This window comes from Ranitomeya imitator, chromosome 2, assembly GCF_032444005.1.
Source record: "Ranitomeya imitator isolate aRanImi1 chromosome 2, aRanImi1.pri, whole genome shotgun sequence".
NCBI classification, from domain to species: domain Eukaryota; kingdom Metazoa; phylum Chordata; class Amphibia; order Anura; family Dendrobatidae; genus Ranitomeya; species Ranitomeya imitator.
In genome coordinates, this window is record NC_091283.1 from 423482500 (window position 1) to 423503063 (window position 20564).

At 44.9% G+C, this 20564-nt stretch overlaps 1 protein-coding gene across 9 annotated transcripts in view; it reads right to left on the minus strand.

The window, feature by feature from the left end:
- Positions 1–612: 612 nt before the first annotated feature.
- Positions 613–20564, minus strand: part of ARHGAP27 (Rho GTPase activating protein 27) — an 86484-nt gene continuing 66532 nt past the window's right edge. For all 9 annotated transcript variants that reach the window (XM_069750812.1, XM_069750811.1, XM_069750813.1 and 6 more), the window contains 7 exons: positions 11991–12084; positions 11277–11378; positions 11098–11196; positions 10342–10419; positions 7133–7267; positions 6749–6854; positions 613–2912 (listed from right to left, as the gene is read on the minus strand). In XM_069750812.1, the coding sequence (XP_069606913.1) occupies positions 2738–2912; positions 6749–6854; positions 7133–7267; positions 10342–10419; positions 11098–11196; positions 11277–11378; positions 11991–12084 (789 nt within the window). In that variant the 3' untranslated portion in view covers positions 613–2737. The remainder of the gene's footprint in view (positions 2913–6748; positions 6855–7132; positions 7268–10341; positions 10420–11097; positions 11197–11276; positions 11379–11990; positions 12085–20564) is intronic.

Here is a 20564-nt window from a genome sequence, read left to right on the forward strand (position 1 = left end):
ATTAGGAAGCCTGCAGCGCTGGCAGAGCGCTCTCTGGTGGCCATTAGGAAGCCTGCAGCGCTGGCAGAGCGCTCTCTGGTGGCCATTAGGAAGCCTGCAGCGCTGGCAGAGCGCTCTCTGGTGGCCATTAGGAAACCTGCAGTGCTGGCAGAGCGCTCTCTGGTGGCCATTAGGAAACCTGCAGTGCTGGCAGAGCGCTCTCTGGTGGCCATTAGGAAACCTGCAGCGCTGGCAGAGCGCTCTCTGGTGGCCATTAGGAAACCTGCAGCGCTGGCAGAGCGCTCTCTGGTGGCCATTAGGAAACCTGGAGCGCTCTCTGGTGGCCATTAGGAAGCCTGCAGCGCCGGCAGAGCGCTCTCTGGTGGCCATTAGGAAGCCTGCAGCGCCGGCAGAACTCTCTCGGGAGAACTGCAATATGTGAGATGAGTAATGATAAAAGCAGAGCTAGATGAAGAGTAAGGATCAGCAGTATGAGGAGAAGAGAGCAGAATAAGAACAGGGTGAAAGGAGTTTCAGGAAAAAGAAGTGGGGGGCAGAGTAAAGAAGATCAGTATGTCAGGGGCCACATTATACATTCACCTGACACCAAAGAAAAACAAACCAGACACTGTATGAATGGGATAAAACAAGTGAGTATTTAAGGATGTGATCAGATCAGCGCTCAGCGCCTTTTACATCGACAAAGATAGAAAAAGTGACACCATACATTTGTGATGTGGCTGCACAGACTTGTTCAGAGGCAGCATGTCTTCACAGACCTGGCACATGCCGATTCTCTGCATTTCTTAGACTTTGGCGATACCCTATCCTTAAATTTAGCATGTACAGCCGGGGAAACTCCTGCCTATAGGACTATATTGCCAGTCGAAATGCCTATAGAAAGTACTTTTTGCCATTTGCCTAGTCAGTGTGTAAGAATATCAACAAAAAAACATGGAATAGTATCGCAAGCTAAAATGTATACTTTTGTTCCTTAACTCGGAGGTATAGGGGTGATGGACGTGACCATAATGAATCCAACAGAGGTATCCATTTAAACAAAGTAATTATTTATGTCCAATTATTCTTCAGGTAATCTTTGTAACATTTTTCCCCAAACACCATGGTAAAAATGCCATGGTAGCTGCTTTGAATTGCTGCTGTAGCAAGAATCCATACTCAAAACACTATTTACACACTGTGCCCGAGTATGGATTCCTACTAGAGCTGCAGTTCAAAGCAGCTACTTGAAGAGCATGAACTTTCAACATTGGGTTCAAAAAAGTGTGTTACAAAGCTTCATAACTTTGCAATGGCTAAACTTTATTTTTTTATTTAATTACTGATCAGTAACTTTTCAGAAGGGGCTTTTTAACCCTGCTGTTCTGTTGGTCAAAAATGACCGACTTTGAACTTCAATATTCTTTAAAATATTCAAGATGCGGCTCTGAAACCCGTGGCCGACCGACCCATCCTCATTTAAGTCAATCAACCACAAGTTTCAGAACCTCATCTTGAACACCCCAAAAAATACCAAAGTTCAAAATAGGTCTCCCCAGACCGAACAGAACAGCAGGGTTAATAGGCTAGAACAGATTTTAATGACAGATCCACTAAATGGATGCCGTGGTTGACAGATCTGTTACATGGATATTTAACAAGGCATTTGTGACCTATAGACAACAACATGTAGTGGCATAACATGAAGCTTGTGAGCCCCTAAAACCAGATCGCCAACAGGGCATGTCATCAGGGGAATGAAAGCTGATACAAGCTGCCCATGGACCGCACTGTATGTATCAGACTTGTTAAATGATTTCATCAATATATGCTTAACTCTGAAATAGTGCAGCGTGTCAGATAAACACAGTTTAAAGGCCGCAGGGGACCAAGTCACATGGGAGACTGTTCAGACAGGCAGATTCCTGATGGCTTCTCCCCACCCGCTGCCCTGGTGGGGCATTCCTGCATGAATATAGAGGTAGAGATCCATTAGTCATTGGCAGGGGGCAGAAGAAGTCACCAGTTTCCCACCTGTCTGACTAGTCATTCGTGGTCCCAGTGACTTTTAAACTATGTTTTCCCTCTTAAACTGGTTTGTTTCAGAGAAAAATATACAGTTGAAATCATGCATCTTGTGGATTGGCCAGCATATATCAGCCCGTGGATCGCCATCAAAAAGTCCACAGTTACTCATATTAGATATCCATCACAGCCTCCAGCATATATTACTCAGACATATATGGTGGGAACAGAACCTTCAACTGTGCACTTAGCTGACAGTATACACTTTTGGGTGTCTACCTCAACAGCAAATACATCTAACAGGCTGGGTACACACTGCGGTTGCGGTCACTAACAGTGCACACCTAGATGTGTAGACACAGGAGGTGCAGAAGCGGCTGACTCCAGTGAGAGAAGGAGGAAAACAAGGTTGCTTACAGGTGGACGTCTCTATACAAAAACATTAGACCCCAACGTTACTGCCAGTAACATCCAGTCATTTTCTTCCCGAGAGCCCCCGTAATATTACAATCAGTCTCATTATTCTATGCAGATACACGGAGCATAAGACGCACGTCTCCGTCGTCTGCTCACACAGTAGACAGCGGCAAGAAGTCCTCGTCCTGTAGCTGGGTAGGTTACCCTGTGCCATGAAGCCGATTCAGAATATGTACATGAGGTGTAGTCTATACATTAAATATGGAGACGTTGTCAGGCGACCCGCGCCTTCATGTCACTGTCGGCAGTCGTTCTCTCAGCTGCTGAAGATGAATTTGTACTGGATGAGGATCTGCTCTACTATTTGGTTTTGGCAGACCATGTTCATGGCGATGTTACTACCCTCCAGCTCAGGCCTCAAGAGGGTTGGTCCAAAGACAATGGCGACACTCTGGACAGACATCCGGTTTTCGTCTTTATGTTCGATGACACTGAAATCCCAAAGAAAAAGTACATTAGTTTTACTGATCTGCTGCCTATTCAGATACAGCAGCGCAGGCATGGGCCAGGGTTTTGTAAAGTTGCATGTTTGTCTGGATACATCATGAACAGGCTCGGACTGGCCCAGCGGAGAACAGGAGAATCCTCCGGTAGGCCCCTGTGAAGGAGTGCTAATGAGTAGTGCACTTGATTCATAACTTGCAGAAAAAAAGTATTTTCTAATTATTCATTAAACGAGCTAGCCAAGTCCATGTTACATAAAAGCAAAAGTTAATTTGTGTACTAGGGTCAGGTTATTTTTGCATGTAGCTGAACAGTGAGCTCCAGAAATCAATGTTTCTGGTGGGCTTTTGCTAACCCAGTCCAACATCAATGTCTGTATCAGTCTGTAATTGTAAGTTTGCTTACTGTAAGTGACATCTGTAATTTGTATGTAACCCCTTCTCATGTACAGCAGCATGGAATCAATGGTGCTTTATAAATAATCTACTATATAATTCTCTAAGGGTCACTTCCGCCTGTCTGTCCTTCTGTCTGTCTGTCACGGTTATTCATTCGCTGATTGGTCTCGGCAGCTGCCTGTCATGGCTGCCACGACCAATCAGTGACGGGCACAGTCCGGAAGAAAATGGCCGCTCCTTACTCCCTGCAGTCAGTGCCTGTCGCCCGCATACTCCCCTCCGGTCACCGCTAACACAGGGTTAAGGCCGGCGGTAACGGACCGCGTTATACGTGGGTAACGCACTCCGTTACCGCCGCTATTAACCCTGTGTGTCCCCAACTTTTTACTATTGACGCTGCCTATGCAGCATCAATAGTAAAAAATGTAATGTTAAAAATAATAATAATAAAAAAAACCTGCTATACTCACCCTCCGTAGTCGCTCGCGCCAGCCGTCATCTTCCGTTGCAGGTTCCGGTGGCAAAGATGGTATGGGAGAAGGACCTGCCATGACGTTACGGTCATGTGACCGCAACGTCATCACAGGCCCTGCGCGCCTGCACGAGAATGACCTGCCATGACGTTACGGTCATGTGACCGCGACGTCATCACAGGTCCTGTGCTCATACCAACCCTGGGACCGGAAGCTGCCGTGGACTACAAGGGGCCCTCGGAAAGGTGAGTATATGTTTATTTTTTAAACTGCGACAAACCTGGCTGGGCAATATACTACGTAGCTGGGCAATATACTACGTAGCTGGGCAATATACTACGTGACTGGGCAATATACTACGAGGTTGGGCAATATACTACGTGGCTCTGTGCTGTATACTACGTGGCTGGGCAATATACTACGTGGCTGGGCAATATACTACGTGGCTGGGCAATATACTACGTGGCTGGGCAATATACTACGTGGCTGGGCAATATACTACGTGGCTGGGCAATATACTACATGGCTGGGCAATATACTACGTGGCTGGGCAATATACTACGTGGCTGGGCAATATACTACGTGGCTGGGCAATATACTGCGTGGCTGCCCAAAATAATAAAAAAAAAAAATAGTTATATACTCACCCTCCGGTGGCCCCCCGGATCGAAGAGGTTACTCATGTTCCTCGCGACGCCCCGGTGACTGCTCCATGAATTGCGGTCTCGCGAGATGATGAAGTGCGGTCTCGCAAGACCGCAATGCACTCTTCAGACAGGAGCGCACGAGGAGCTTCGATTCGGGGGGCCACCGGAGGGTGAGTACATAACTATTTTTTTTTTTTTTTTAACAGGGATATGGTGCCCACATTGCTATAGACTGCGTGGGCTGCACAATATACAACGTGAGCTGCGCAATATACAACGTGAGCTGCGCAATATACAACGTGAGCTGCGCAATATACTATGTGGGCTGCGCAATGTACTGCGTGGGCTGCGCAATGTACTGCGTGGGCTGCGCAATGTACTGCGTGGGCTGTGCAATGTACTGCGTGGGCTGCGCAATGTACTGCGTGGGCTGCGCAATGTACTGCGTGGGCTGCGCAATGTACTGCGTGGGCTGCGCAATGTACTGCGTGGGCTGCGCAATGTACTGCGTGGGCTGCGCAATGTACTGCGTGGGCTGCGCAATGTACTGCGTGGGCTGCGCAATGTACTGCGTGGGCTGCGCAATGTACTGCGTGGGCTGCGCTATACACTACGCATACATATTCTAGAATACCCGATGCGTTAGAATCGGGCCACCATCTAGTAACAATAATAATCATCATCATGAATGATACGAGAATATGCTTTTAACAAAAATGTACCCTGCTGCTGGGGTCCCCCAGCGATCTACTAATTTGTAGGTGGACACCGGTAGCAAGTGTTCAGTTCTACTGTAGCACCTCCACAGGGGCAGAAAAACATTACATATTAACCCAGTTCATTTTTTTTTCCATTCGCTACTTCAAAAAGCTAGAACTTTATTTTTTTTAATTGTTCTGTCGACATAGCCATCAGGACTTGTGTTATAAGGAACGAGTTGTAGTTTCGAATGACATCATTTGACACTAGATAATATAGGAGAGAGTGGGGAAAAAAATTCAAAGGGCAGCGAAAGAAAAATTTTGCATTCCCTGTTTATTGTGAGGTTAAAATTATTTGAGCATATGATTTTCCAGGTTAGTATCATTAGGGTAATACCAAACATGTATAGTTGTTTTTTTTTTTTTTTTTTTTTTTTTTTAAAGCTATGGGTCTCATGGCAACACAAACCAACTTTTTTCTTCTGTCATTGGAGGTGTATGAAGTCTTTTTTCTATGGTAAGCTGAAGTTTTTAACAATATTTCGGGGTACACATGAACATTTGATCATTTTCTATTGCATTTTTAATGGGAGGTGCAGTGTTTATTTATTTAAAAAAAAAAAATTTAACTGAAGAAAAAAAATTTTTTACAAAACTATTTTTTACTTCAGGGATTTGAATAGTTTGTTTTGAATATTTCAATTCTCCTATGAAGTCTAACCAAAAGCTTGGCCTCATAAGACAACATAGACGGCAGCGAGGGAAACCTTCAGCAGGGGCCTGGTGGCCTGGACGTCTGTCAGCACCCTTCACAGATGGGCAAAGTAGCCAGGGCATGTGCACACCGGCAACAGGGACTGACAGCAGCACTTAAATGATTAAACAGTTCACTCTAGTCAATAGTGTTACAGGCGGATTACAGCTGTATAATACAGCCGGTATCTCCTGTGAAATTCAGACTTCGCTCCAGAGCCCCCTGGGTACACCCGAATCCGACATAGGATGTACTATTATTTTGTTCTACATGGAAAAGGGGTGAAAATGAATGGGTCATCCACGTAATGCATGATCCTACAGAAAGACGTATTTTATATCTGCTCCTCATTTTGTCTTATTGATGAAGGTTCTGAAACCCTGGGCGACCCGTTTGTACATTGCTCAGTTGGAGGTATCTGAAATTGCGACCAATTCATTAGTGCATTTGAACTTTTTCGTCAATTTTTTGTTGTCTGTCACCAGCTTTTCATTTGTGCCTATTTCCTCTTTTAATGTGCACCTTTTTTTTTTTTTTCGTTTTTTTATTATTATTTTGCTATTGTGGACAGGGTTTATGATTGCCAGATGTTTCCTAAAATTCACAAAAGATTAATATCTGTAGAAAAGTACTCCAGTCCTACCTGGCATCATTGTATGTATGTAATAAAAAATTGCAATAAAAGGTTAAAAAACTAAAATAAAACAGACCATTTTTTACTTTACACAAACTTCATGAACCAGCTGTTAGATTTTGATGAATTTGGTGAAAAAAAAAAAGATAAATACCCTAACAGAAAAAAAAAGTAGAGGGACTTAAACCTCTATGTTCACATTTTCTATCCACTGACCTGCACAGATGCCTGAACAGCAGCCTCATGGTCTCCAGGTTGGGCAGCGGCAGCGATAGGACCAGGTCCTTTAGACGTCGGATCTTCTGGTTCTGATCACTTATTTCTAGCACAGAAGGAGAAGTCAAGTTAAAAAAGGAGTTTGCTGAGGGAAGACTATAAGAAAGTAGTGAAGGGGCCAAGCTAAAGAGACAGCCGTACCCTGGTTATACATGGGCCATAAAGACCTCAGATCAAGCGAATACATCACATAAGTCTGTATAAAGTGTTGGGGCTAGGCCAAAGCTTTGTAAGAACCATGTAGGAGATCCAAGTGACATAGAAAACCCACACATTGTTGAGATTCCCTCTCCCTCCCAGACGCCAAGTGGGACAAGGACTTACTTATCGCTTCAACAAACTGCTGATAATGACTAAAAGGGAATAGTGGTTCCGGGAGCTCCCGGAAAAACAGCTTCAGTGCTCCAGTGATCACGTGGACATCCTCCCATCGACCATCATCTAAGCTAAAGTTTTCACCTGTAAAATGAGAGAGACTTCTGATAGAGGGTCATGTAGAGTATACATTGTTGGGGGTCTCCGCTTGTTCTTCATCCTTTACTTTTATTTTTATTCCATTTATTTTTATTTGAGTTCTAAAATATGTATAATATATATTAGAATGTAAACCTAGAGTATACAATCTTTGCAGATTGTCCCCTTGATGTCTGCTCATATATTCGATGTGTTTAATAATATAATTATATACACACATATACAATGGTGTGTGTATATATACAAAGTGGCTTTGTGCACTCACCCACCTTGGCATTTTTCATCTTTTGCTACCTCGCAACCTGAAATTTCACTAGTTTTATTGAGGGTTTGTATCAGTTCATGTAAAGGACAAGCGCCTGGAGCGCCCCCAGACACAGGGCCACGAGTTCTCGTACCGGGCCTCTCTGGTTCGGTTCTGAAGCTGTCACGGGGGCTAGACCCGGTCCGCGACCCTGCTAAGGGGCGTCCAATAAAGGTGGTGCAGTCTGTCAGGGGTTCGTGACGCCCCCTGTGGTGTTCGGTCAGGGTGACCGACGCTGCTGTGGGGTCCGCTGGGGTGATGGAATAGCAGCTGGATGGTATACCTTCCCACAGGTGAAGTATGTCCCCAGGGCTTCCCAGTAAGGTGGATGGTGATGGTGTGAGGTGCAGACAATAACGAGGACACAGGGTTGCAGTCTCTTTACCTCTTTACTGAAGACTTCAGTATCCTCAATCCAGAGCACGTTTAACAGGGCTATCAGAGACCGGCCGGTCCGATGGGCACTTCCAGAGTTTCCCTCGCAGATGGAAATCGTTGGCCACCACTAGCGCCTGTGTGTTGTAGTCCTACCCTGCTGAAAATTCGGAATAGTCCTCACAACTGCTGTTCTCGTTCGTCGTTCTCTACAGCTCTCTCTCTCTTTAGTTCCAGATGTTGCTAGTTTCTCGTCCCCCAGTATGTTTTAGCTAGGACGCACCTGTATGAAGGGAAGGCCTGGAGGTCTTCCGGGACCCTAGAGACGCCCCTCTCCCACTGTTGCCCCCTATGTCTTCTTAGGAAATTTAAGGTAGACAGCCAACCTATAATTAACTGTCCTGCGGAGTTTGAAGTAAGGCCTAAAGTCAGTTACTCCCGCAGTGTTCTGGCCACCGGCTACGCGCCTCAGTAGGATGTTGCCTCGGTCTCACAGCACGACTCCTACTGGTTCTCCTTTTTGCTTGATCTCGTTTACACTGTTCCACAATATCCTTCCCTTCTTGTCTCTTTCTTAGGATACCGCCGCAAGGAGGTGCAGGCGCGGCTCCGTTACATTCTGCTCTGTTCGCTAGGCACCTGCCAGGTTCCCACGCCTGACAGGGACCCCCCCTGTGTCTTCTCCCTGCAACACCCCCTGCCACGGGATGTTGCCTGAATCCAACCCAGTCAGCTTCTGACTAACTTTCTATCCAACCCCTAGTTTTACCAGTGTGAGGAGGGGCCCAATAAATAAAGCCTTTTGCTCCCCCTAGTGGCCGGAGTGTGAAGTGTAATGTGTTCTGGTGATACCTAGTCAGGAGAATTCCTTCAGTGCCATCAGACGTACCATCACTCTCCTTAGTGGCAGAGTGTCATACTGCAACGACCAGATCTCTGGGGCGCTGCACGCCTACAACTGTGAAATTTTGGTTTTCTTTTTAATGTGATGCAAACAACCAATAAGACAAAATAACAGACAACTTCAGTGTGCATAACTATTCACCCCCTAAAGTCAATACTGTGCAGAGCCTCCTTTTGCGACAATTACAGCTGCAAGGCGCTTTGGATAAGTCTCTATGAGCTTTCCACTGGGAGTTTTGTCCATTCCCCAGTGCAAAACTGCTCCAGCTCCTTCAAATTAGATGGTTTCCTCTGATGAACAGCAATCTTAAAGTCTAACCATAGATTCCCAACTAGATTAAGGTCTGGGTCTTGAGTAGTCCACTCCAAAACATGTACACATTTCCCCTTAAACCACTCGATGTGTTGCTTTAGCAGTATACTTTGGGTCATTGTCTTGTTAGAAGGTCAACCTCCATCCCAGTCTCAAATCACTGACAAACAAACAGGTTTTGCTCAAGAATACGACTGTATTTCACACCATCCATCTTCCCCACGACTCGGACCATTTTCCCTGTCCCTGCTGCCAAAAAACATCCGCACATAATGATGCTGCCACCATCATGTTTTACTGTGGAAATGGTGTTTTTGTGATGAGGCGTTGTATTGGTTTGACACCAGTGGGTTTCTGTTTATTGATTTACCTCTTTGATTAACGCCCACCCTGCCTGGGCTGAGAGTTTTAGTGGGTGGCCAGTCTTGGCAGGTTTGTTGTGGTACCATGTGCTTTCCATTTGATAATTGATTTGATGGTACTCCTACCATCAAATCAATTATCAAATGGAAAGCACATGGTACCACAACAAACCTGCCAAGAGTGGCCACCCACTAAAACTCTCATAAAACTCTCTCTCTCTCTATATATATATATATATAATATATATATATATATATATATATATATATATATATATATATATATATATATATATATATATATATATATATATATATATATATATCCCTGACGTATACTTCTCCACAACTTTGTCCCTGACTTGTTTGGAGATCTCCTTGGTCTTCACGGTGTTGTTTGGTTAGTGGTGCCTCTTTCTTAATGGTGTTGCTGCCTCTGCGGCCTCTCTGAAGAGGTGAGTATGTACTGATAGACCATGTGACACTTAGTGAAAAGGGGTGAATAGATATTCACACGCCAATTTTTAGTTATTTGATCTTATAAATTTAGCCTATATTTTCTCATTTTACCAACTTAGACTGTTTAGTGCTGATTCATCACACACAAATCGGATTACAAAAAATATTTAAACACAGGTTGCAATGTAACAAAATGGGTGAAAATCCAAGGGGGTGAATACTTTTGCAAGCCACTGTATGTAAATATAATATACATACATATACACACACACATCCCACGTGTATCATCACCATCATCACTTCCTCAGGGGTAACTGGATCCCGTATATACACACAGACTCACCATGATCCACCTTATAGCGTAACTTCTGAATGACCGCTAGGTTCCCGCTGATACGGTATAAGCCATCAATGTCCAAACCTACATCCCAAAATGATGAAACAGAAACTTGTGAAGTAAAAGTGGCTAACCATTACAGACATTATATAGAGGGATGATTCGAGCATAATGGTTACAGTCTCTAGATGAGGGACATAACTTGTTGGTTGCCCTCACACTTGGTGATGTAGAAGTTCTAGTCTTTTACTGAAGACTAGGGAACTGTGCGACCACCACAAATCCTCCAGTGGTATCACGCCAGATGAATAATGGCTTGTGCTGGTGATTATTTACCATTATGGTTCTCATGGAGGCCACCGCCCATCACAGTCTACCCCACCAAAAAATGGGTAGGTGCCCATCATTTTTCAATAGGTATCCATCTTTACTCCCATTGTACTTGTGTCTCTGAGCCATGTTTAGATATACCCTGCTTTGCATTGCTAAATAATGGCATGTACTGAAACCCCCAGTTGTGTATGTACAGTATTCTGGAATTATTGGCGCTAGAAAATAAACAATGATATTTCCCCCGCCTGTGCACTTGTCCCGGGCGTGCAATTTAACAGAGTGGTCTCAGTTGTCACAGTCTATATACTGGGATACAGTCTCTTTTAAATACCACTTTAGCACAAAGTTCTTCAACCTTACGATTAGATTTCAGACATATTGGGATAGCTGTCAGCCACCATCAAGAAGGGGTGGGGACCATGAACTTACCTCTTTTCTCCACAACCTCAATGGACTGGCTGACGAACTCAGGCACATCCCTCTTCTCCCGATCACACAGGTGATGCAAGTGGCAGCCAAAGACTTGGTCTGTAGAGAAATAATGAAGATGTCAGTGCATGGCAGGCACATGGGAAGGGCATGTGTGCTGTAAGAACATTTCTGCTTACCGCGAATGTAACCTTTGTCTCGGAGGGACTGTAATGTTGGTCTTCTCTGTAGGAACTTCCTCAGTTTTGACCTCACATTGCGGTCACTGTCCGAGTTCTGACCTGTAGATACACAACACATGGTAAGGAGGTCCCCTGATCCCAATACTTGGCATCCACTCAATGCTAAAGCTGCAAGGATGGCAATCTGCATCCTAGAGCTGCTAGCTTCTGTGGCTACTACAAGAGTAACTGACAGCAAAAAGCAAATCTTTGGTTATTCGATCACAGAAGCTTCCACCCTTATGTTACTTTAATCTGCTGATCTACATGCCATCTTTCTTTTTGCTGGTAGAAGATCCAGAAATTAAATTATGTGTAGAGTGCTTAGGCAATATACACTATAATGCTACTGAAGTTGAGCAAAAGGAATCCCAAAACCTTGGGCCAGAGGCCACGTCAGTAATCCGATTGCTGGACTAGAGTCCGGTCACCCCCCCGGCCCCTCATTTGATTAGTAGGCCTGGCACATCATCATTGTGGTATAATGCACGCGAGACATCCTACCAAGCAGAAGCAGTGGCAAGGATTCTGGCAGGTAAGAATTAAATATTCAGGGCTTTAGTCCAGAGGTCGCACACTACAGACGTGGCTGCAGGACCAGGATCCTGTGAATCTTTTTCTTCAACTCTAGCTACCATTTTTACCGCCGTCCACCACCTAAGGTTTTCTTACCAGAATTCTTCTTCTCATCCTTAATGCCTAACTTTTCAGTTGACCCAAAATCACTCAGCGACTCAGTCTCGTTCTCCGAGGTGTAATCTGAGGACTAGAAAAAAAAGTTACAGATTCACGAGAAGTTCTGAACAATAAAATTATCCAGACCCTAATAGTAATGATAATAATTGCATCTAGAGGGAGCATCAATGATGTGAAGGACACGACCTGCCAAATTAGGGGACCTCAAACTCCTCCGAGCCATTGGCAAGAGTGATGCATAGGAAACGAAGGTTTGATTATTTTATTTTATGTTTCCACATTGTTTTTTTCTGGTACTAACTGTACTGCTCATCTTCATTTTATATCTATCTCGAACATCAATCAGACATTGCCCCCATATGTGTAAATGCACCGAAATATGTGATCCATGGACAATGTTACTAGGTGTGCATCTTGTGAGATGTATGTTCAGCGCCCCAGGGTCCTGGTCGTTACAGTAATGTCATTCTTCCACCAGGGGGAGTAATGTTACGTCTGAAGGCAATAAAGGAGATCACCTTACCAGGTATTGACAAACCACACAACACACTTCACACTCCAGTCCACCAGGGGGAGCTATGCTCCTATCTATTAGGGCACTCCTCACAATTAGGCAAAACTGGTGGCTTGGATAGGAAGTTAGGCAGAAGCTGACTGGGGATTGACCGAGTCAGAAGCTGACTGGGCTTGACCCAGGCAGCACCTGTCAGGCAGACAGGGGAAAGGAGGAACATCAAACAGTTGCAGACAGAGAGGTCCCTGACAGGGGTGGGATCCTGTCAGAGGCCTAGATAGAAGGCCACGGAGCTGCGCCTGCCCCACGTGCGGCAGCATCCTAAGGAAGGACATGAAGGGAATTGCGTTGCTGAGAGTGAGAAACAGTCATAGCACAAGGAGAGGAATCCAGAGGGGAGTTCTGCCCTGCAATAGGCTGCCTCCCTTTGAGGCGCAGAAGCCGGTAGCCAGAACACCGAGGGAGTAAGGATCTCTATCCTTTACTTCAGAGACTGGCAGGACAGTTAATTCCACGTTGGCTGCCCGACCTTATACCCAGGAGACACGGTGGCAACTTCTGGGGGCTGGGGCGTCGTAGGGTCCCTGTAAAAAGCCTCAGGCCATCAGTCATATGGGTTTGTCCTATCCATACCATCTGGGGGACAGAGAGAAAGAGACATAACATCTAGAACACCAACGTCAGTTGTGAGGACCTCACCAAGAAGCTCAGCAGGGAGGGGCTACAACACTCAGGCGCTAGAGGAAGGCTATTGATTTCCACCTGGATAAGGGGACTCTGGATTTGCATTCAGACAGGCTGGACTCTGCCCACCCCGTGATCCGGTGCTCTGGACTGTGGACGCTGAAGCCTTCAGTAAAGGTAAAGAGACTACAACCTTGTGTCCTCATTATTCACTGCACCTTACATCATCCACCATCTACACTCTGGGAAGCCCTGGGGACATACTTCACCTGTGGGAAGGTATACCATCTAGCTGCCATATCATCACCCCAGAGGACCCCTAAGCAGCGTCGGTCACCCTGACCGAATACCACAGGTGGCGTCACGAACACTATCCCTTTAAAGACCTTTCCCCCATTTATTAACGGATGTCCCCTAGGGCCACGGACCGGGTCAGCCACTGTGACATCCCACTTGAGAACCAAAGGGCCCGGATCCGAGTACCCCACTGCCTTACTGGGGGGCGATCCATATGCATGGCTTGAGCAGTCTTTTGAAGGTGAATATTCTGGACTCAATGTTAGTATGTTCCATATTTGGAAGCCTGGATAATGGATTTAATTATGCAGCTTACAATGCTCAGGAGTATTGCAAACCTGGAGAGGAGTTTAGAGCTCACCGAGTGGCTGGGGCCAGTGATCTATAAAAGGGTGGAGGTAGGGAAGATTAGGACCTAGAAATGGGTAGCTTTGTGACAGATAAAAGATAAGATAGGGGAAAACTGCCAGGGAGCTTAGTCCTGATCTGGTACAACATAGCAAATATGCCTGTTTGGCTGATATTAGGAACGTAGGCCCAAGTCTAGGATTACTACAGCAGGACGTTGCTCCTAGCAACAAGGAAAATGACTGGTTTAGGAAGGAGGGAAATAGGAGTGCAGCAAAGGCCAGACAGATGTTAGTGGTAGGTGACTAATTAGGCATGCAGACTGGGTCATCTGTCACAAAGACCGTAAATGCCGAACAGTGTGTTATCTTGTAATGAGGTGGTGGGGACACTCACATTCCACCTCTCCTTTGGACACTGTTCACATGATGACGTGCGGCACCTCATGGTTCATTAATGTAAATGTGATATGTATGTGCCATGTACTGTAAAGTGGATGTCTGTAAGGCTACGTTCACATTGGCGTTCCGCCAATGTGCGTCGCTGTTGCGCCGGCGACGCAGCGGCGACGCGCCCCTATGTTTAACATAGGGGACGCGTGCGTCGTTTTGGTGGCGTTTTTCGCCACGTGCGTCGTTTCCGACGCTAGCGTCGGACGCAAGGAAACGCTACATGTAGCATTTTCTGTGCGTCCGATTTTCGTCGGAAAACGACGCACGCGTCGCAAAACGCGCGCGTTTTTGCACGCGTTTGCGTGCGTTTTAGCGTGCGTCGCGCGTTGCGTCGCCGACGCACGGCGGCGCAACGCTAATGTGAACGTAGCCTAATATGTGTTCCGTATAGAACTAGGATAGAATCTTTAGTAGTATAGGACCGTAGGGGGATTAGAATAGTGGGGGCATCATAGAGATAGGGAATAGAATAGATTAGAAGTGTTGGTTAGGTACAGTTAGCATAGGGGTTGTCAGTAGGAAGGAGCTGGAACAAAGCAGGGCAGAGCTATAGGTATATAGGAGAGTTACTTCCTGTATAGGCAGCAGAGTCCGGGCAGCCTTGCCCAGGGCAAGGTGCATGCAGCAGTGAGAGCAGACAGTCGGCTGGCCCTGGGATAGAGCTGCTATGGTAGGAAGGGGCCACAGGCTGAGGATCATGCAGGCGGGCACCAGCTTAGGATGGACCGTCCCAAGAAGAATCTGGGATCTACGACTGGGGCAGGAGTAGCTGAGATGGCGTTCCTGGCACTTTTTCCTATTGGAACCGGATGAGGGGATGGCAGTTTGCTGGTGACACTGAAGGCATGGATGAGAGAGAGATTGTCTAGAGATAAGGCAGGAATTGCTGGAAGAAGAGAAACAGAACTGACAGAAAGGATAGAAGCTGCCCGGATGGCAAGGAAAGCGCAGAAAATGTCCCTTTGTGAAACCTGTGCTGCAAGTGTGATGGATGCCCTGCTGTTTAGTAAAGTTCAACTGTTGGAAAAGAACTGTGTCTCTGATGTTTTGTGGAGCTCAGAAACGCGGAGACAGAACTTGAGAGGACTCTGACAGTGAACGTACAGTAAGTGTACTGCCGCGCACGCTGCACATGCGGCAGAAGGGACACTGTATTCTATCTGTGGGGCGCCAGGTTGTGGGAACCATACAGCCCGTTGCCACGACTACCACCCTGGCCACCTTACAGTCTGCGGGGTGCTCTGGGTTCCGCATATTGTGGATCAGATAGATTGCTGGGTGGATCTGGGGAAAACCCAGCAGTCCTAGTACACATCAGTACTAATGACAAAGTTAGGGGGAGGTGGAAGGGCCTTAAAATGGATTATAGGGAACTAGGTGGTGTTTTTCAGAAATACTGTTGGTGCCAAGAGTGTCACTAAAAAAAACAGTGGGAGCTTTGGGAAATAAAGTTTGGGTTCATGGAGAACCGGGCCGACTTCTGTCGGTAACAGGCTCTACAGTAGGGACAGGCTGCACCTTAATGGGGAGCATGCAGCTGTGCTGGATGGGGGGGGGGGGGGAATGGTCACATGGATGGAGGAGCTTTTAACCCCTACAACTCCCAAGCCAGTTTTCACCTTTATGACCAGGCCAAACTTAAAATTCCAACCAGTGTCACTTTATGTGGTAATAACTCAAACACTACGGATCCCACTAATTGGAAGATTGTTTTTTCATGACATATTGTGCTTCATGATGACATTGTGCTTCATGAAAGTAGTAAAATTTGTTCGACTTGTGTTTGGTTTAAGGGAAGGGCATAAAAAGTAAGCTTGAAAATTGCAAATTTTTCACCAAATGTTGGATTTTTTTTTCCACAGAGTGGCATCACGCAAATAGTTAATAAATGACATTTACCACATGTCAACTTTACATCAGCATAATTTTTGAAACAATTTTTTGTTAGAAATTGGAAGAGTAAAAAGTTGACCACCAATTTATCATTTTTCCAAGAAAATTTGCAAAACCTTTAAAAAAAAAAAAAAAAGACTACATCACATTTGAAGTGACTTTGAGGGGCTTATATGACAGAACATACCCCAAATTTGCACCATTCTAAGAACTGCACCTCTAAGGTGCTGTAAAAGACACATTCAAAATAACAACCGTTCGGGTGCTTCACATGAACTGAAGCAATGTGGTAGGTAAAAATGAACATAACGTTTTCACGAAAATTTTACTTTAGACCCAATTTTTTTTCCACAAGGGTAACAGGAGAAAATGGACCGCAAAACTTGTTGTGCAATTTCTCCCAAGCGCATCAATTCCCTATTTGTGGGGGAAAACTACTTTTTGGGCACACAACAGGGCTGATGCTGATGCACTACTTGACTTTTTGAATGCAAAATTGGCTGGAATCCAGAACGGATGCCACATAGCATTTTGGAGCCTAAATAGTGCAAACCCCACCACAAGTGACCTCAGTTTGGAAACTGGATCCCACAAGTAATTTATCTAGATGTGTGGTTAGCACCTTGAAAATAAAATTCCCACAAAAATGTTTTTAGCCCCACATTTTGCATTTTCACTTGAGTAGCAAGAAAAAAAATGCACAATACAAATTTGTTGTGTAATTTCTGCAGAGTTCGCCGATACCCACAATACAGGGGAAAAGTGCTGTTTGAATACATGGCAGGGCTCGGAAGGCAAGGAATGGTGTTTTCTTTTTTTTTCTTTTTTTTATGCAAAATTTGTTGGAATCATTAGTGGATGCAGTGTCGCATTTGGAGAGCCCCTGGTGTGCCTAACAATGGAAACCCCTCTACAAGTGACCCTATTTTGGAAACTAGACCCCTCAAGGAATGCATATCGATGTGTGGTGAGCACCTTGAACCTCCAAGGTGCTTCACAGAAGTAAATAACATTGAGCTGTGAAAAAAAAATTAGGCAGGCTGTCATTGCTGCAAAAATGCCAAACATGTGGATGCCAAATGTGGTTTAGACACACTGTGGGCATTTGGATGTAGGAGTGCAAAATTCGCTGGATTTCTTTTGAAGGGGAAGAAGATCCATAGTGTATTTCCAGAGCCTATGTACTACCAGTAACATGGAAGCCCTTATACTTCCATTAACAGATTACGGATCTGAGTGGGGACTTGCTTTTTTTGCAGATTTAGTTGAAACTTTTGTTGGGAACATTTTACATAAAGTTTGGGATCACATTTATCCGGCACTCTATGCTGAATGCTCACAAAAGGGGTTTCCATCTAAATCTCTGAATTACGTGATTGCAAGGAAACCCATGAGGGATCCATTCACTAATATGAGGCAGCAGTTACTCTTGAATCTGTCTGACCTTTGTTCAATGGTATCCTTGTTTCCAGAGGTGCACAAAACTGTGGCTGATAGCACTTTTATGCAGGCCTAAAAAGACGGACACCGTCCGATCACAGGTCAGATGGTGTCCACAGAGCCTCCATCTGTCTCATTATAGGGAATCTTCCACCGGGTGTTCTGCCTGAACCACGTATTTCAGAGATTTACACGAAAACCTGGTGTAAGTGCTCAGCGTAGAGCGCTGGTTAAGTGTGTGCCGACCCTTAGGCCAGTTTCACATGTCCTGATATTTCCAGTACCGGAGATACCAGTCTCCGTTTGTCTCATCCGTGTGGCATCCATGTGTCCGTGCGTACCATCCGTGTTGCATCCATGTGCTGTCCTTGTATTGAAACAACTTGTTTCAATTTTAACCCTATGACTTTATAAAAGCACACGGACAGCATCCATGTGCGGTACGTGTTTACACGGACCCATTGACTTGTATGGGTCCGTGTGATCCGTGCAGCTGCACAAAAACAGACCGTTATGTACACGGACACGCTCCTTGAAAACATGCTGACATCTGCATAGACCCATTCATTTGAATGGGTCTACGTGTCAGTGTCTCCAGTACGTGAGAAAACTCACTACACGTATCGGAGGCACTGATGTGTGAAACTGGCCTTACTGCGATCCTTGGGAGGCACAATGAACAAATCAACAGCAGATGAAGAATTGGTTTTATTTTTTACGCTATTCTTTGTGTGGTATAACTGATTATAATACTTTTATTCGTTGGGTTGTTACGATACCAGATTTATATTGGCTGTTTATGTTTGGCTGCTGTCAATCACTAAAAGATGCTTTTTTGCTGCAAAAAAACTAGTTTCTGCATTGCAATATTTTGAGACCAATAATTTTTCCATATTTCTGCGGACAGTCATGTGAGGACTTGTTTTTTTGCAGACGATTTGACGTTTTTATTGGTACCATTTTCAGGCACAATGTTTATGGAACACTTTCCGTTCTGATATTTGGGTGACAGTCATGAACAAAAAAGAGCAATTCGGGATTTTTTTTTTTTTTTGGGGGGGGGGGGCATATGCTGTTCTGCATGTGAAAATTGATAAGGCAGCTTTATTCTTTGGGTCAGTACGATTACAGAGATACCATATTTATACTTTTTTATGTTTTGGTGCTTTTACACAATAAAAACTACAGAAAAAAAAAGATTTTTACATTGCTGTATCCTGAGAGTTATAAGTTTATTTTTCTGCTGATTGAGCGGTATGGTGGCTTGTTTTTTGCGAAACAAGATGTGGTCAGGGACACCATTCTTGTTTTCATTCGTGTTTTTGATTGCATTTTATTTCACTTTTTGTTTTTTTCGGTATGATGAAAAAAGCATAGTTTTTACGGTTTTCACTGAAGGGGTTAACTAGCGGGACTAGTTTTATAGGTCGAGTTGTTCCCATACACGGCAATACCAAATGTGTACTTTTTTTTCCATTTAATTTTTCTTCCATTTTTTTTTTTTTTTTTTAATTCTATTTTTTTTTTTAATTTTACTTAGTCCTACAATGGGACTTTTATTTTCAGCACTCTGATCGCAGTTATAAAGCAGAGCTATGCTTTATGAGCTGTCAGTGCTGCAATGAAACAAGTTAGTTAGATCATGCATGATCCAACTAACTTGCTAGCCCTGGTTACCCAAGTGTCGTCATGACGACAATGGGTCTCCATGGCTACGATCAGCCCTTCGTGATGATGTTGAGGGGTGTGTCGACTGGAAGGCAGAGGGAGCCCACTCCCTCTGCCTGCTTTCTAAATGTGGCGATCGATATTGATTGCAGCATTTAGAGAGAGTTAAACTGCCGGGAGCAGTGCAGGCACCTCTTCTGGTAGTGAGTGTCGGGTGTCAACCGAACACCTGGCGGCAATCACCTGGACGTACGAATACATCCAAGGTCATGAAGTGGTTAAGCTAGGATCTGGCGGGAGGGAGGGAGGTTGGGTGCGATTGTCCTTTCAGTCTATACCATATTCTGTACACACTAGGAAACAGTAGGGGTCAATGAGGATTTAGGGTGCTGGGACAGACAGGAAAAGTAGGGAGGTGGGTAGGAGTAACAAACGCACCAATAGTATTAAATGACTGCTGGAGAATGCAAGAAGTCTTGCAAATAAAATGAATGAATTGGAAACTTAGGTCAGTCACAGATTCTAATTTTGTGGGCATTCTGGAAACCTGGCTGGACTACATTCAGAAATGAATTTTTTTAAAAAAAAGGGATGCGGTATGTGTATGTTCGTTAAATCCAACATAATGCACCTCTTCAGCATTGGAGTGGTGTTTCTAATCTAAAGGTCTTTGACCAGAGTATTGTGCTCACCAGCAGCTGTCTTCCCCTTCTATGGCCGCTGTTCCCATCTGTCTCCGGCAATTGGTGACTTCCCGGATGCGCCAGTGTTTCATGGAGCAAGCCGGAGGTCAGTACTCTATGAGAGCCTTGTTCTGACTCTCAGACTTGGATTGAGAACTTGATCCGTAATGTTCGACTTTCAGAAAGTCAAAAGTTGAGGTTGCAAGAACACACCGTGGGACCAGAGTGGTGACTGAATAAAAGGGGAAGATGCTGGAGGGTTTCAGTCTGTCAGTAATTTGAGACTGGGACAGAGGTTCACTTGGAATGGACTAGTCAAAGTCCAGACCTTAATCCAATTGAGAATCTGTGGTCAGACTTTAGGATTGCTGTTCACCAGAGGAAACCATCTAACTTGAAGGAGCTGGAGCAGTTTCGCCTTGAGGAATGGTCAAAAATCCCAGTGGCAAGATGTGGAAAGCTCATAGAGACTTATCCAAAGTGACTTGCAGCTGTAATTGTCACAAAAGGAGGATCTACAAAGTACTGACTTTAAGGAAGTGACTAGTTATGCACACTGAAGTTTTCAGAT